At 40.9% G+C, this 18,200-nt stretch overlaps 1 protein-coding gene across 20 annotated transcripts in view; it reads left to right on the top strand.

Annotated features, from left to right (window-relative positions):
* The window catches only part of NRXN3 (neurexin 3), a 706,103-nt gene that overhangs the window by 36,938 nt on the left and 650,965 nt on the right, over window positions 1–18,200 (top strand). For all 20 annotated transcript variants that reach the window (XR_010028287.1, XR_010028288.1, XM_063160199.1 and 17 more), the window contains 2 exons: window positions 2,362–2,800; window positions 7,797–8,180. Coding sequence is in view for 18 of the 20 variants with exons in the window: in XM_063160199.1 (XP_063016269.1) it covers window positions 2,362–2,800; window positions 7,797–8,180 (823 nt within the window). In the remaining 2 variants the exon portion in view is untranslated. The remainder of the gene's footprint in view (window positions 1–2,361; window positions 2,801–7,796; window positions 8,181–18,200) is intronic.

The following is an 18,200-nucleotide window of genomic DNA, read 5'->3' as shown; positions in this document are numbered from 1 at the left end:
GTGTCTTCAATAGTGGAGGGTGCAGGTGGTGTTTAGGGAGAGCACAGGACCATGGCTGCTGTCAGTGGCGCATTCCCTGACGTTCCTGCAGCACCCACTGCTGTTGGTTTACAATTGCTAGAAGATGCACTCCTTCCTTTTTCTTTCGGTATCAGTTTGTGGACTTGCTGTCCATTGTTATTTCTGGTTCTTTTTGTGTTTTCTGTTGTACCCTACTTCCATGACCTCCCCTGGCAGCAAGTACCAGAAGTTCACTACCCTCTGTGTAAATAAGTACTTCTAAAAATCCATTTTATGCTGATTTCATACAAGTTTCAGCAAGTGCCTCTAACTCTGTTATTACTGGGTTTGGCAAAGAGCAGTTCCACATTAACCTTCTCCATCTTCTGTAAACTTCAATCATATTTTTCTCAGTCCTCTCCAAATATGAGCTTGGCCTTTTCAGCCTATCCTCATAAAGCATCCTGTTCCATCCTTTTAGTTGCTCTATTTATTTCTTCTTTCTCCTTGAGAAGCAGAGACAGGACTTCATGCAGTGCTCAGAACTAAAGTCTGACTGAGGTGCACCTCATTGTCTGGGAAGAGAGGAGGCTCTAATGCACCCCCTTGCTGTGTCAGTGGAAGGAGGTGTATGGTCTCTCTAATGAGAGCATTTGACATGATTAATCTGTAGCATAAAACTACTACAGTCCCATAAATTGAAAATGAATTTTATCCCTGTTGCAGATATTAATAGCCTTGATGTTTCTGATGCCTGTGTGAGGGCAGAGCACGTTATTAGGAATTGGACCCAGTTATTGTGGGTCAATACTGTCCTCTGCTGGGAAGAGCTAGAGCTTTGTGCCATTTCTCCAAATGGGATTTAACAGCTGGCTTCGCCTTTCACTCAGCGTTTTGCCTTTGAAACAGAAAAATCTGACTGCACTAGGGAAATTCTCCTTTAATGCTTAGAGAATGCTGGTATTTTTGCCAGCTATGAATGTATCGAATCACGATTTAATTTATTTTTTTAATCTAGAAGTGACCTAATTTATAAGCTTATCCCTCATTCTTTCTCTCATTTTCCTTTTAATATTTACTGCATACACATTTCTCTGACTTTCCCGTCCTAATAGTAGAAGAAGTAACAATGAATTTCTCCTTTCCCTTCTATTTCCGTAACAAACTGCTGACAACTCATCCTGATAAGATTTTGAAAGCAGAAATCAAATATGTATATATATATATGCTATATGTGACAGACTCAAAGTATTTTAGAATAATAACTCCTTAGAAGAAATTAGAGTCTTCAGTAGTATCACTGAACAAGAATTCAATAAAAATTGTGCTAGTAGCAGAAGCAGTTTTACTTGCTGTACATGCCAGCTCTGCATTTAGCAAGTGTGGAAGGTGATTGAGAGGAAGTACAGTTTACAAGTGTTTCAATTTTGTGCCTTCTCCAGCTTCTTCCTCTGTGAGGATGACATGGTCCAGAGAAGAGTTTGCTTTCCAGGAATTCATTCTGAACCTGAGAGAAAGAGGAGAGTAGGAGGTCTGGACTCCTGAGTAAGCGAGGCATGCTCAGGAGTGCTTGTCTGTTTTGAGACTCTTCTCTTGGCTAATTTCAATCCATGTAGCAGGAATAGACCCCAGAGTTCTGGTCCTTAACTCAGAGAATGTGAGAGTCCAGGCACTGAAAATGTACAGGTTTTTATGTGTTAGCACAAAAAATTGTTGGTTTCTTGGAAGTAAGGGTAAGCTGTAGAGATATTTCCATGCCAAGCTTGTGTCAGTAGTGATCTAAAATTTCTTGCTCAGAGAAATTTTAAGTCTTTGTTATCTTTTTTTTCAGGACCCACAGGGCAATCACTAACAGTTCACAGCAACTTGCTGAAATTCTTTTGCATCTCTCTCCTGGTAGTTAAGAAGGCTATAGGAATAATAGAGAAATGACAGTGGTACCGAGTTCCCTGCTGTGGCTAGTAGAGATGGACATGGAGGTTATACTTTGTTATGTATTTTGTATGGGATTTATGCAAATATAACAGCATGATACCAAACACACACTGCATTTTATGTACAGAAGCTTTTACAGCCGAGCGGGCCTGTGGTAGAGTTAATTGTTCTCACTGCCCTTCAGTTAAATATTGTCTTCTGACTGCTTATCTGATCTAAAGTCATTGCAAAGTGCCCATTGCTGTCATTTCTATACACTCTTCTGGTTCAACTTGCTCTCTCTGTCAGGATGTCAGACTCTTGCACTGTCTCCTTTCCTCTCCCCACTTCCTTTTGGAAAAAGTTTATCTCCCATGGCTAAAAGTAATTGGGGTGTTTGTATTGTATGCAGGATTGATGTATGATACTTTTCCTTGTGTCTGGCAGGTTGTTTATAAGAATAATGACATTCGTCTGGAGCTGTCTCGCTTGGCACGGATTGGTGATACTAAGATGAAGATCTATGGGGAAGTGAAATTCATATGTGAAAATGTGGCTACGCTGGACCCCATCAGCTTTGAGACACCTGAGGCCTATATTAGTCTGCCTAAATGGAATACCAAGAGGATGGGCTCCATCTCATTTGATTTCCGAACCACTGAACCCAATGGACTGATCCTTTTCACCCATGGCAAGCCTCAGGAGAGGAAAGATACAAGAAGCCAAAAAAATACAAAGGTAGACTTTTTTGCAGTCGAGCTTCTAGATGGAAACCTCTACTTGCTGCTGGACATGGGCTCTGGGACCATTAAAGTCAAGGCCACCCAGAAGAAAGCCAATGATGGAGAATGGTATCATGTGGATATTCAACGAGATGGAAGATCAGGTAGAGTTATAACTTTTTCTTAAATAGATTCATATTTCAGATTCAGACCTTGGGCTATGTATTAATTCTCAGAACATTCAAAACCTGTTAAATATGAGTCACCTCCTTAAGAAAGCATAGTGTTATTCCAGTGGTATTTATCCAGCAAGGCAAAGATGTGAATGGTTTTTGTTAAATGTTTTCATTAAATGTGTAGGGAGAATTTTGAATAGCACATCACAGAGGTTATCGATTAATATTTTATTCACAATCCTCAGATATTCTGGACATATATTCGCAATTGCATGCATAGTTAGGGTGATGATTTCTTTGTGGGTCATGGTAAGGTTTAAGGTCCTTCAGTACCATTGTTCTCAGTTTGAGAACTTCTTCCTGATCTACCTTGGGATTCAGCATTTGGGATCTTGTTAAGAGAAAAATAAGAGTAATGGGCACAATCAGTAACAAAATTATGGCAACAGATGAACATTTTTATCCCGTTCTGTTTCCCTTAGTATCCTGTAGTTTTAAGCTAGGTTTCATTACTCTTTTGAATGACAGATTCTAATCTTAAAATCTGAGGCAGCATTCAGTGGATGTTTCTTTCTTTCTTCACAGCTTCTCATTTTCAAATATGGGGTTTAGTATTCTAAAAATACATTTACCATGCAATTGCCAAGAGATATTTTTATTGTTTCCAGTGCTGAATATCAAGCTAACATTTTCATGATCTACTCTGAAATTGTGGAGGAAAAGAAAGCTCAGTTACTGTAGCTTCATCTAGAGAATAACAATTGTACTTCAGTTTTTTCTGAACAGTTGGTATCTCAAAGCCTTCACTTCAAAAGGAATTTTGCTTACATTTGCCAGTGGATTTGGGATTTGTCTGGTGATCTCCAGATGATAGTTTTAGGTCCCTAATTTTATGTTTCCAATTGCTGAAGACTATCAGTACAGGGAATCCAGTACTAGAATTTGCTTCCCTTGAGTTTTTAGAAGAGCTGACTTTGAGATACCATGCAAGGCCTAGCTGTTTGAACAGGTTTTTGCCTGAAGCTATTTTTTCCTTTGATGATGTGAGTAGTTTCTTTGTATTTGGCATGGTGCTCTGCTTGGACTTAATATGTGTGGTTCTATGTTGCTATCTCCTAAAGACATCGATAGGAGCATTTTACAAAGGAAGCCATAAATAAATAAATGGAGCTTTGATTTCTTTAGAATTGCTAAAATTTAATTAACTTCCAGGGGTAAACTCAATTAGCTGTGTTGCATACTGACTTCAGTTTTGCTTGTTCCCTTGGGGGCTGTGTCATCCCTGAAGAAGCAGCTGCAGAGGGAGAAGAGACAGAAATGACAGAGGCTCTGTGCAAAGAATGTTTGCAAAGCCCTACCAAGAAGGACACGTGTTTATTTGGACACATTCACGGGAGGGTGTGGCAGACACATTGCTACTTGATGGATGACACTGTAGGGTTGACTTGTTTTCACTTGGCAGGGAGGTTTATGATATTCTGGACACTGATTAGAGGTAACAGATTTTGAAAGAGTTCTCTCAACAAGAAAAAATGTGTTTGTATGATGTCTGGTCCTTTTTTTTTCTTTTGTTTTTTCTTTTTATTTTGTTGTGTTCTCTGTTCACAATGAGTACTTAATTAATGATCCCAATGACTAATGTCTTGTGTCCTGAGAAATGCCAGGGTACTGGCATTATTTTCTTCACATTTCTTCACATACCTTCAGTCACTATTATCCAATGACACTTTGGATAAGTGTGAGAAAGGAGTTCAAAACCTCTTCTTAAGTCTTTGGATTTTCTTCCACATGTGGACCAGATAATGGTTACACCCTGAAGATTTTCTCCTCCCTGTATAGATGACTACAATTTGGAAACTGAAAAATTAATTTACTTAAGTGGGGCTAAGAACACCCTTTTGGGTTTAATGAGTGAGTAACTTGCAAGTTCTGATTCTCATTACTAAAGCAGCAAGGTTTATGTTAGGGGTCATCTCTCTCTGTTTTATTCCCATTTCTATAACAGTCCAAAACTTCAGGTTCTGCTGATCTAAAATAGCTTAAAAATCCAAATTTTCACTATTACAGTGCACTAAGGCAGGGAAGCTTGGCAGTCATGCTCCGATAACCTCTGGCATCTCTAGTCCCCTTAGGCCTTGTGTATACTTTGGTCTGTGTTGGCTGCCAGAGCAGCAAAACCTGGTTTTATCTTTGTACTCTGACAGAAGCTGGCAGCATGGACATGGACACCTAACCTTTCTGTCCTTTCTTAAAGGTCCTGTAACCTTTCTGTCCTTTCAGAAAGCTCCCAGCAGGTTCACAAAACCTGTCACAGTTTCTAGCTGGGGAACAGTGAGCATTTTATGCAGGAAGATGTTTTTAGGTAGTCATCAGCTACAAGACGTACATGACTTGCCACCTGACTAGGCACTACAAATCTGACTAGATTGTTTGGTTTACAGTTGTGTCAGTGCACTGTTTGGTGTGCCTGTTCTGCCCTCAGGGGAGTATTTTGGTCTGTTTTTCAGTCCAGCACCAAGAGGAGATGGCACTGCAGAGGACATGCTTAGGTGCTTCTGATTTCTCAAGATGGACATGGATCTACTCGAAGCAGAGTGAAAAATAGGGGATTCTAGAGGGGGAAAAAAAAAAAGGATGCCAGCTTATGGAAGTCCTCCTTTTAGGATCAATACAGGGTTTCTCCGTCTCAGCAGCTTGATATTAAATGCCCTGTTCATCCAAACTACTGCCATCTCCTTGCAGGAGTTATTGCAGGGTACAAAACACTCAGAAATTTAGGTTGCTGTCTAGCCTATTTCTTGTTCACCATATCACCATCTTTCTTCGGGTTTTGCACGCCATATTATCCATTATTTCTTGTCTTTTGGGGGTTTCTTTATCTTTGTGGGATTTGCACATGTTTGTTCTCTCCACAGTAGCATCTGTCTAGAGCTCAGCCCTCTCGTGTTTTGGTTCTAAGCTTTAGAGTAATATGTACTCTGCAGGCTGCTTTTGACAAATAGCAGTGGAGATTATGGAAAGAGAGTTGTGTTCCCGTGGCTCCGTGACATGCTGCTTGTGTGACAGTATGTGTATTGTCAAATTTTCTCTTTCCTTATTTTATAAAAGAGAAAATGCCTGTGGTGCTCCAGCTTGTTGATACAGAATGATTCATCAAATAACTGTGGTTCTCTTTGAGCCTTTAATTTGTAATGCCTCTGTTGCTTCTGACACTCTGCTGCCTCCGATATTATTCCTCAATTATTGTGGAAAATCACACAGATGGAATATCTTGTGTCTGTGTCACATATGCAATTCTCTAAGAATATACCTCTTACAACTGAAGAAAAGGTGTATACATAACTGTACTTTCTTACAGAGACAATAGAGTTAACTCTATTAACTCTCCTTCCTTATTGTAGGGGTGTCTGATAAAAATCCAATGATGTGGAATTAATCTTAAAACTTGGATAGTGTCTCTGAAGACAGACTGTCTTAATGACAAGGCAATTCAATGTGATGATTTATAGCTAGGGAGAGCGAATTGCTGATTTTTAGATGAGTGTCTGGTGGGCAGACATCCCTATCACAGAAACTGCTGAATGCTCTTCAGAAGAGTACACTGTTCTGGAATGTGTGAGATGTGCATTATGTTCCCTGTTTTTCTTTGGATGCACTGTCTGACCTTAAACAAGTCACTTTGCTTTTCTGTACCCGTTTTAAATATTCTGATTATATTTCTGTATTATATGTTCTGATTATTTTATGTGCTGGGGCAATTTCTTGAAATATATGAGAATGCCCTCAATGCAGTATGCCCACATTTGTTTTGGATCATATGGAAATTATCACAGTTTTAATAATAACTGTTGTTCACATATAAGTTTGTCTCTCTCTTTCTCAATTTTCCTGTATAAAATGGAAACTAGAAAACTTTCTCGTAAAGCTATACAATATTTTATTTTGTGACAAACTTCTGGAGATTTCTATTTCAGTTTAGACTTTCTTCAGGATCGTGTACAGTTAAGCTTTGAATGTCTTCAGTCTGGTAAACCTCTTTGAGGTTTCTCTTTCTGTGTTTGACCATTTTCTATGGAGATTCCCTTATGTTGTGGCTTAAGAAAGGTACTCTCCCATTCAGTGGTCCTGTTGAGACTCTGCAAATCACATTGCTCACTTGCTTCCCCTGGCTGTGCCTCTCCCAGCTACTGCAAAGAATTCCCTCTGTTCTGGCTGGAACCAGGACACCCTACTGCAGCTCGTGTCTATTGCCACTATGAGTTCACAGTGCTAATTCTTGTTCAAGGTTCAATTTGTCTGCCATATCTCCCAGTCCTTTCCTGCAGAGTTACTCCTTAGCCAGCTGGTCATTAGCCTCTACTTATGTGTGAGACTTCTGTGATTCAGGTCTTGTAGGACTTTGTATTTATTGGTTTTGATTTACAACAAACATTGTTATCAGTCCTGTGCTCCACCTTGCAGTGGTTTCTCTAAATGGTAACCCAATGCTTCCTCCAATGCATCAGCCATTCTCTCCATGTCATTTATAAACGTGTCTATGTTGGTCCAGGTTTGGAGGGATTGGTGAAGTGTTTTCTGAAAGAGCTGTATCGTGGGGTTTTTTGCATGTCTTTTTTCCTCTCCAGTCTTTATGCCATCGAACTCCTGTGTGTTCTCAATAAGTTTTTGCTTTGCTGGATGAATACCATTGAATAATGCTCAAATTTTAAATGCTCTTATTTATCTATTGAATTATTATGCTTCTGACTTTCTAATGCAATTTGGGGTATAGACACGTGATTGTTTGCTGCACAGAAGTACTTAGGACCTGTGGATCAGGAGGAGAGGGAGCTGTGAGAGACACTGTTAAAATGCCATTTGGGTAGGAAAGAATCTTCACTCTCCTGTGCTGAACTTTAAACCTCACTCAGTTACTGGGAAAAAAAATTAACTGAACTGAGTCTGTAGTTGAAAGTGTTGATGTCTCCTTATCTTCCTCTTTTAGGTACCATATCAGTGAACAGCCGACGCACACCGTTCACCGCTAGCGGGGAGAGTGAGATCCTGGATCTGGAAGGTGACATGTACCTGGGTGGGCTGCCAGAGAACCGGGCAGGACTCATCCTTCCCACAGAGCTCTGGACAGCAATGCTGAACTACGGCTACGTGGGCTGTATCCGAGACTTGTTCATTGATGGCCGAAGCAAGAACATCCGGCAGCTGGCAGAGGCGCAGAATGCCGCCGGGGTCAAGTCCTCCTGCTCCCGCCTCAGCACCAAGCAGTGTGACAGCTACCCCTGCAAGAACAACGCAGTCTGCAAGGATGGCTGGAACCGCTTCATTTGTGACTGCACTGGCACTGGCTACTGGGGTAGAACATGTGAGCGAGGTAAGCTGTGTGTTCTGACTTCAGGTACACAAAGCTGAAGGTGTGTGTGACAACAAGAACAAAATCCAGTGTTCCCATAACACTATCCCCTGCCCTTGTTGGTCTTCCTAATGGTAAGTTCCAGTCCCCACAGTCGAAAAACTTTCTTCTCTGATTTGTTTCCTTCCAGTCTTTTCCACCCTCATTTCATGAACTTACTTGGCCACTTCCCTCCCTAAGCCTTCTGAAGATCCTGTCTTCAGGTTCCAGAGTTTCTTTAGCTAAGTATGGTTTGTCTCCTGAGGTGGAAAATGCAACTGCATATGAGAAGTCTCAAACAAATTACTGGAAACTGTAGCAAGTGTGAAATCTAGTTATGTAGCTCTTTCCTGCATGAGATGAATCCCAGTTCTATCTGGGCTTCCTTTTTTTTTGTCTAGTAGAATTTCCTTGATGGCTGTTTATGAGTAAAGTCAGCTAATGGGATAGTGTTACAAGCAGTGTGTCTCCAAGTTCAACTCTGGTAAGGCAAATCTGGAAGAGATTCATGGGAGAGTCTCTGCATCTTGTTGATACTCTTACAGACTGTGATTTAAAGACAGATGATTTGGAGATATGAGGCCCAGGTGATGCTCGTGTAGGCAGGCACATTTTCTACGTGTTATAGATCATATGCAAAGGATTTACCAATGGAAGATACTTGAACTATGTATTTCTCAAGTACATAGGTGGTTCCATTAATTGTTATCTTTTTAATGTTGCTGCCACCATCAGAAAGAAGTAGGTGAGTGGTTTTACAGAAAAAGATGGGGCTAAGATCAGTTCCAAACCACTCCCAACTCCCAAGAAGGTGTTTTCTTATATATTATTTTTATATTTCTGTTAATATTTGGCCATTAGCATTGCATTCAGGCTAAACTGCATTCACAGTACACTCAAGAAATAACAGTAAACCATTAACAGTCTTTGGGCTTTCAGTCCCTTCTTTATATCACCTCACTTGGCACCATGGTGATAGCATGTGTCTTAGAGCTCAAAAGTCAGATATTTTTGAACTTGCACTATAAATATTTGAGCAACACCTTTCCCATTTAGTGCCTTTTTAAATATTAATCATAGTAGCATGCCAGTTATGAGGAAAAACATGAAATTTAGCTACATTGCATAAAATATTAGGCATAATTGAGGTTTGGAATTTATTCACTCTACAGAGGATTTTCTTCACTGCAGAAATTTTTTGTCAATGACCAAAATCCTTCCTATACGGATAGGATTTTTAGGTTTTCAAGTACAAGATCTGTGATTGTTTATAAAACTGCTCACCGCCAGAAATTCATTGCATGCTGCCCTAAGCAGCAATAGTAGTTAATTGCCAGTGGGCCTTAAAACAGCTGAAGCATCAATACTGGCCCTCCATGCTGGGAAAATGTAAGATTGGATTAAAATGTAAGATTCATGGGCATCAGCTATGCCAATGTCAGCTCAGCCGTTCTCTCTTTTGAATACATAGGATTTGAAAGTTCTGGGAAACTTCAGATAGAAGTTTCCTCGGCCCTAGCCTTGGGAATTGTTTTTGCCAGTTGTTGTGTGATTAGGTTTTATACAAATATGATAAAAGGAAGCATTACCATAAAGGTATCGTTCCCCCAAAAATTGCATGTGTTTGCCCTTGGTCTCTATTTAGTATTAGGAGTGACCAGCTCTGTGATTCAGGGCTTTGTGCAGTCTGTCTCATGCCCATCTGCTAGGCCTGGCTCTCAGAAGAGAATCCAAAGCTAACAGTGACATAAAGAACAGGGTTCATGTCATGAACCTTTATATAGCGATGTTGTTAGCTTTTACTATTTTTGTTGTCAGTGAAAATAAATCAGTAGGTTAAAGGCATGTAAGCATTTTAATTTGGGAGAAGTGAATATCAAGTCAGGCCTGAGATCTGTAACTTGACTGTGCTCTGGTGTGCATCAGTCTGAATTAGGGAGATACATTTTTGAATTAATGTCTAGCACAGGAACTTGAGGTCATAAGAAATATATTTTAGAATCTGAGTGTATTTAAGGTGAACAAAACTGTGATGAAACAGTTCAGGACAGTAAAAAAGATGTATGCAAATATTCTAATCCTGAGAAACTAATTTTGTCTGTAACTACAAACCACAGATCCACTGGACTAAACCACTGCTTTAGTCCAGTGCCAGGCAAAACATGGCACTATAATCCCTGATGCTCCTTGGCAATGTAAGAAGGAGCTCACAGGGAATAAATATTTGAGACTGGGTAAGTGAAAAAATTTGTACAAGTTGAAGTACATTTGAGTCCAGAATATTTATGTGGTGTTACATAGGAGCTTCATACTGCTCTGATATAAATGCTTAACATCAACAAATGCCTTAGTGCCCACTGATTTTGCCTCCGTAAACAAAAAGCATTGCAGGCTACCGATGATGCTTTTCATTCTCCTGGTCTGACACCCAAGGATTGCTTGAAGTCCTGATTACATCTGGTCTGTGATTCTAACACTGTTGGAAGGAGAAAGGTTGAGATGGAGCCTGGGAAGGGAATCAAAGTGAGGGATGCTGCCATGCCACGGTGCCACTGCTGTGTAATGACTGATGAGCTGCTACAGGACTGGGGGGCAGCTAGGCTGATGCATAAGGGTAGGAATGAAGAAGAAGGAGCAGGCTAGATCTTCTAATATGGGACAACTGCTTGGTTAGTTTGCCATCCCTCACTTTGTTTTCTTACACTTCTGTCCTGCTAAAAGAGAAATGTAACTCCTGCAGCCCAAGATGTATGATCAAGGGTTAAGGGGCAGGAGATTCTAGAATGAAGAATGTCCTGTGCTTGGTGACTATCAGGAAAATCAGTCTTTATCACAAAGCAAAGCACATACTTAACATTAGTTAAAGTACTAAAAATAGGAAGGACATACGTACAACTCTTGGAAGAGAAGCAGATAATTAATTTGTTGTTGATGGTAAAGTCTACCTCCCACCTTCCAGGTATAGGATTTTTACATTTATAATGCTGTATTTCTCATAAATTTTGTACTTTGTGATATGAAGGACATTATACATTTAAAAGGGACTAAAAAGGACATTAATTGTGTCAGCTAGAAAAGAAGTCTGAGTTCCTTTTATTCATGGTGAAACAGTACAAATACATAGTATTCAATATGTCACTTCTATATAAAGCCTGTGGGGGTTTTCCTGTCAATGAAATAACACCTCCTTGTATTCAGCCAGTTACACTGGATGCAACATAGACTTTGGTTACAGGGATCTGCTCAAGGCTGTGCTTTTGTGCAGATAGAGAAACATTGCTGTAACTGGAGTTTGACCAGGAAGAGAACAGAAAGCTTCTACCAGGGCCTCAAATTCCTTCTTACAATTCCAGTATCTAGTCGTTATTTTGGTATTGGCAGTGATGTAAGTAGTCAAATGTGCTAGCGGTCTGAAAGTGCCATAGTTTCTAATAGTAATGTAGTTTCTCCTTGGGTTATTGGAATTTCATGGAAGAGATGGGGCAAGACATGGAAAAGACCAGATTGTGCTTTCATGGGCCATAAGGGCTCAGTGCCAGGCTGTGAGGCTGAGCAAAGGCAGCAGCAAATGCTGGCAGTTAGCTTGATATGGTCCCCATTTCACTTTCCACCAGAAACTGTGATGACCAGGTAACACACTGCTATTTTCTTAAATCCTTGCTTCTCATCCTCTGTCACCTTTCCATAAAGGTTCTCTACTTAGCAGTCTAACTCAGTGTGACTGTGTTGCAAATGTAGTAAAGAAAGGCAAGGAAAAGAGCTGATAGACAGGACACAATTCCCCTTGCAAGTGATGCTCTGACTGCTTTGCAATGTAATAATGATCTCCTCTCCCCTGCTCCCTGAGCTCTCTTGCACTGCTGTTAAATATGGTGAAGAGAAAGATTTAATCATGCCAGAAAGACTCCTAAACTTAATTTAGTTTTGGATAGCTCTTAAATGAATCACAGGCACAGTGAAGTGGATTTATGATGAAAGTTATAATTGCAAGTGCATGCTGAGACTTTTTACTGAGTTTGGTAGTTTTGGGTTGTGGTGTGCTGGGTATTAGGGAAAAAAACCCCCAAACCTTTGTGCTTATTGGAATAAGATCCAAATATTGCCAGATGGAACGTGCCTGGGCTCATCTGGCTCTTGCTGCTTGACCAAGGGTGGCAGCTGAGGTGGTTTCACCTCAGAGACACCTTCGGCTAGCTGGATGTTGCAGCTGGGTGCTTGGGACAAGTCCAGGCAAGCAGGAGCTCAGGTTTACCTCTGGTGAAAAGGCTTTAGGTGATGGTGAAGGAAAAAGGAGATGGGTCCTGCTGGAGGGTTTTGATCCAGAGTTTTATTCCTAGCACACAGACCTCTGAATGCAGCAACAGCTCCAACAGAATCAAGGGCCACATGGTCGGCGGGTCTTTTGAGCCTGGGGGAAGGGGGAGGGAAGGGATAGGCATGCCACCAACCAGGTAGGAGGGGGGAAGTCTCAGGGGACAAGTGACACCTGGATAGCCCAATGTCCCCAGGGCTGAGAAGCATCTTTTGAACTTTGCCAATCAGACAATGCCCTTGCTGGAATGTTAAGATTGACAGACATCACTTGGCAAGGGGGAGGGGAAGGGACAGGTTGTTGGCACACCTGAGGGAGGAACTGGGATAGCTGAAACAGGGTAATAGATCACACTGCAATAGGTGCTTGTACTGTTGGTAGTACTGAAACACTATTGCATCCTAGAGTTTTAAAAAGAGTAGAGTACCAGAGAACAGTGTCTGCAGTGCAGCCTCTCTCTTCTGAAGTACCTTGTTTCAACAGGTCTGCTGTTCTGCTGGTCAGTTTGAAAAAAAAAGGGCCTAAAATATCTGAAATCCCATGGGAATGCTTCCCACATGCTTTCTAACCATCAGATGCTGGGCTAACTTTGAGGTAATTGACAAAAAGATTCCTCCAATGTGATGGATGCCATGCTTCCTTCTGTTACATGTGAGCTGCCTGTCCAAACTGAGCCTAAGAAGAGTTAGGGTGAGTTGCAGGTCATGTCAGCAAGGGCTGGAGGACTGTTGCAGACATGCAGGAGGGTGGGAAGTGTGGATTTGTGCAGCAGTTGTGAAGGATCTTTGGTGGGTCTTTTTAAGTACTTAATGTCTTCTTTACCCTTTGCCTTGTAATTTGTTAGTGTTTGACATCAGTTGCATCAGGTCGTTGCAGCTCCCTGTAAATTGCACTTAAGATTTTAGAGGTAGGAGCTGGTATCTGGCTCATGAAGGATGATGTACTACTTAGCTGGGATTTCAAAGTACCCCGGACTTCTCTGAAAAGGACCTCAAAGCCCTGGCATCAACAAAGCAGGAGGAGGGGAATGTGAGTTCCATTCAAATTAGCTGTTTTCTGTAGCTACAATGAAAATGCTTTGGGCTCAAAAGGATGCATGAGGTCTGTTTGGTGGGTCTTGAAAACCCTCTGCACCCTTTCCTTCTACTGAAACACTGTGAGAGTGACTGCAGAACACAAGAGCTCAGGAAGGACACTAAGCAAAAACAACTGAAAATCAGATTACTTTAGGCCAATACGAATCGAATGTTGTTGATCAGTCGCTTTTTAACGTTTTCTCCTACTTAAATTATTTGACTGCAGTTTGCTTGGATTTTTTTTAAATAATTATATAATATTGGAAAAGGCAGGCTGGTATGAGACTTTGATCATTTAAGAGTGAAATAAAAGACATTGAGGTTTAGATTTTAAACCTCAGAAGGCATTTGCTCAGAACTGGATCCAACCTGAGTCCTTTCCAGGGAAAGGGGGAAAAAAAGACTTGTTCCAGCCATCTCCTTTGCTGAGCTGCATTCAGTCTTTATTGCAGAAAGACAGAAATATCCCATTCTGGTTCTTCTCCCAGGGGCTGGAACCAGTGCTTGTTTCTCTTGGCTCACAGATGGACAGCTAACATCCTGAGCAAAGCAGCCTTCTCCTGTGTTTTGTGGTAAACTCTCAGTGAGCAGCAGCACATCTGCTCTTAACAACAGTGGTGTTGAGCATAGGGCTGCACATTTCATTATCTACCAAGTACCTTTGCAGCAGTTTACTAAGAACAGTTTAATGACAATACACTTCTTCCCATTATGTATGCAATGAAGGGAGATGTTGTAAAATTACTGGTAATAAGAAATGCTACAGAACCATTTACTACACAGGAAAAGTGCTGTGTACTTTGCTGTCTCAAGCACAGATAGCAAGTTAGATTTCTTTTTAATTTTAGTGAAGATGTTTGATGATAATTGCATCTTAGAAGGTTTGTTTAAAGCAACTCATAAGTGTTGATGCTTTTTGGACTGTCCAGATCTTCTGAGTATGCAGTGAAATGCTAGATAACTGCTGAGAATAGATTTTCCTATAGGACTGATGGTTCCCAGGAGAGATGGACACATTAGGAGAAAAGTCTTTGCTGCAATGTTTTTAATTATTTGAATTCTTGTTTGATCTTGAACAGTCAAAGACTTAAGAAAATAAAAACATCAGAATAATTCTTTTGATTTCATTATATAAAGTAGGATGTTAGAAAATAGGTCTGTTCTAGACCTCATCTGTTCACTGACTTGCTAGTACCAGAAAGGTCCCTATTGTAGTTTCCCAAATTGTTGCCAAACTGCAGAAAAAAAATTCCATCTAACTTTAGCAAAAAAATTCCATACAATCCCTTCAACACCCATCTCAATTTGTTTCTCACTAATTTTATGGTAAAAATTCCATTAAACATGATCTGAAGAATGTTGACTTTCCTAAGAGCATTTTATGTGAGAAGTTTTTCTCACTTGCCATCAATCCATTTGTAACACTTTGTGGCTAATCCCTTTGTGGCTGGCCCAGACAGTTACTACTGTGGAAGATGCTGTTCACAGTCCTGCTCAAGAAACACCTGGCTTTATGTGATTAGCTCCCTTGTATCTCTGCTTAGAAACTAACTGTCCAGAAGGCAACTGTTTGTTGCATAAGTGCTGGATTATTCTGCTTATTAGGCTTTTATGTATCTTCCATCTTGTAATTCTTTCCTTATCTTCTATGGGATACTTCTGTGCTAACATTCAAACAATTCCCAAGATGCTCATTAGATCTTGTGCTAGCTCCAATAAGGATGGTGGGCTTGTAAGGGAGGAGAAACAATGTAAAGGAGCAATTTAAAAGTCTGTCACTTTTGTGGATTTACATTATGATCCTTGCCACTCATTATAATTTTTTTGTCCATAGATACATACATTCAGTCAAAAGCCACTCTGAATGTATGTGCTTTCCAGGACCAGTAACTGCATTTGTTGCACTATAATGCCTTTGTGGTATCCACAGTACAGAAGACTGTGCAGTTAATTCTGCAGTCAGGGTGATTACATCTGCTTGTGAAAAGACCATTTCATGGGTTTTATGCAGTTGAACTTCAGCTTCGAAGAGTCTCATTGATGTGACAATCTCCAACAGCATCTGCTGAGCAGCTGGAAAATCTGAGACCGTATAAAAACCAACTGATTGTCTCTCCTGTATCGTATAATGTTACGGGTATGATTTTTTAATCCATATGTTCCTCCTGTTTCTTCATCCTGATTCCATCATCGTATGCTTTTGATATTTAAGGCCACTCTTGACTTCCGTGCTGCATGTGAATTTGTTACACTCCAGGTGCTCTTCATCTCATCTGAATATGTTAGTTGGTGGCACAGAAGAAGATAATTTCTGCTGTTTTCCTGTAAACTTCTGTACTTCTGGCTCTTTATTGCTGAGTGTAACTTTCATAAGGTCCTTCCAGTTCAAGAAATATGCTTACCCAAAGCTGTATGATTTTGTGTACTGTCAACTCCTGTAAAGAACACTAGAACAACAACAAGAAAAAGAGATGTTGATGGGTAGGTAAGAACATTTGATTAATGCTTACAGAACATGATACTTTTATTAGTATAGGCCTCTTCTACAGGGCCAGTATTATAGTGATGTTTTTGTTTCTCTCGTGGTTTATAAATGACAGTTCAGAACAATGGTTTCTCCTTAATGTAAGCCACAAAATAAGTCAAGGCACAAAATGTTGTTCAGATAACTCAGATTGAAGGACAGCTTGTCACAGCAGGTCAGTTTTGCCTGAATATCACAGTGTCATGGTTGAATCCCAGCCAGCAACCGAGCCCCAAGCAGCTAGTCACTCCACCACCAGCAGGATCAGGGAGATAATCAGACTCATGGGTTGAGATAAAAGCAGTTTAATACCAAAAGCAAAAGCCGTGCATACGGGCAAAGTGAAACAAGGAATGTGCTTACCACTTGCCATGGCAGGCAGGTAGTCAGCCATCTCCAGGAGAGCAGGGCCCATCACCTGTAACTGTGACTTGAGAAGGTAAGCATCATCACTCCAAATCGCTCCCTCTTCCTCCCACTTTCTGTTCTGAGCATGATGATGCATGGTCTGGAATGTCCCTTTGGTCAGTTGGGGCCACCTGTCCTGGCTGTGTCTCCTCCCAGCTTCTTGTGCACACTCAGCCCCCTCACTGGTGTGGCAGGACAGACAGCAGAAAAGGTCTTGGCTCTGTGTAAGCCCTGCTCAGCAATAACAAAAACATCTATGGGTGGTAAAGACTGTTTTCAGTACCATTCCAAAGCATAGTCCCACACTACTCACTGTGAAGAAAATTAACTCAGCAAAAACCAGAACATAGGGGAAGGCAAGTTTACTAAAAACTTAGATCATATGAAGAGGTAATTCATCATGAAGGAAGGAAAATGCATTTTTACCTTTTCATGATATCTTTTCTGTGTTACTCCCTGCAAGACACATGGATGGTGTGTTATGATTCTCCCCCACAAAGACAAGAATAACACAGGTTCTTGTTAATAGATCCTTTTGGGTGGATTACAGTGAAAGGACACTGAATGGTCAGTGCTTGAAAATATGCATGTAGCAGTTTTGGTTATTATCTGTAGTAATATAGCAGCATGAAAGCATAAAAATATTACTTAAGAAAATGAATAGGGAAAAGAAAGCAAGAGAAAAAAAGGATAAGAATAAAAAGATATATTATCACCATCTGTAAATTCTTCTTTTTTGAAATAATGATCTTGATCCATCTTGATCTGTTAGGATATTGGGGAAGACACCAACAAAACACGAAGTCCAATGGCTTAAAGTAAAGTACACCCTGTCTTCATGAGAATGCTCAGGTACCTCCTCTGGGAGGAGGAGGTTGCAATCCTCTGGTGGAAGGCCACAGAAATGAGTCTGGGGATGCCTTGAGGGTTTTTGATGGTTTATGTTCCCTTCTGAGCTGCCTCGGACATCAGTAGGTCTAAATGTCAATGTGACCCTCCCCTGGAGGAGGGGTTGGGATGTGTGAGGGAGAGCAATTTGGCATGATGAAAGACACCATCCTGTCTCCACAAGGCCTGCCTCTGGTCAGCCTCAAAGCCTAGTTTGCAGCCTCCAGGCAGAGACAGTTCACCCTCTCCATCCTATGCAGACTAGGCATTACACAGCCAAAAGCTCCCCTCCTTCCTCCAGGGGGTGCAAACCTGCCTCAGGAAAGCACCATGGCACCTCCCCAAATGGGCAAGTGTTTTGAGTCAGTAACCGTTATTAGTCAAGTCTCACAGTATGTCGCAGGATGATCCAGAATGAATTTAGTACGAATATGCACCGCATCTGTTGTAGCTTGTCCAGAGACTAACTATTGACACTGGGTTCAAGAATTGCTTCAGACTACCTCTGTCTTTGAGTCTCTTACAGCTTAGTGGCTGAACTCAGTCCCTGTGGCTTTATGCCCCGCTTCCTTTCCATACCCATACTGAAAATCAGACCAGTTTGTGTTTCTGCTGAGACTACCAATTGTCCGTACAATTAAAGGGAATATCTTGATGGAAGAGGCCAGGATGAAGTAGATTCATTTGTCATGAAAAATTATTTCCAATATTTAAAATTACTATATAGACCTTGGAGATGTTATCTGTGAAATTAGCTTTCTCTATCTCCCTGCTTTGCCTAGTCAAAGCCATCA

Source organism: Melospiza melodia, chromosome 6, assembly GCF_035770615.1.
Source record: "Melospiza melodia melodia isolate bMelMel2 chromosome 6, bMelMel2.pri, whole genome shotgun sequence".
NCBI classification, from domain to species: Eukaryota; Metazoa; Chordata; class Aves; order Passeriformes; family Passerellidae; genus Melospiza; species Melospiza melodia.
The sequence above is the reverse complement of the archived record's forward strand: the minus strand, read 5'-3'. Positions and strand labels throughout refer to the sequence as shown.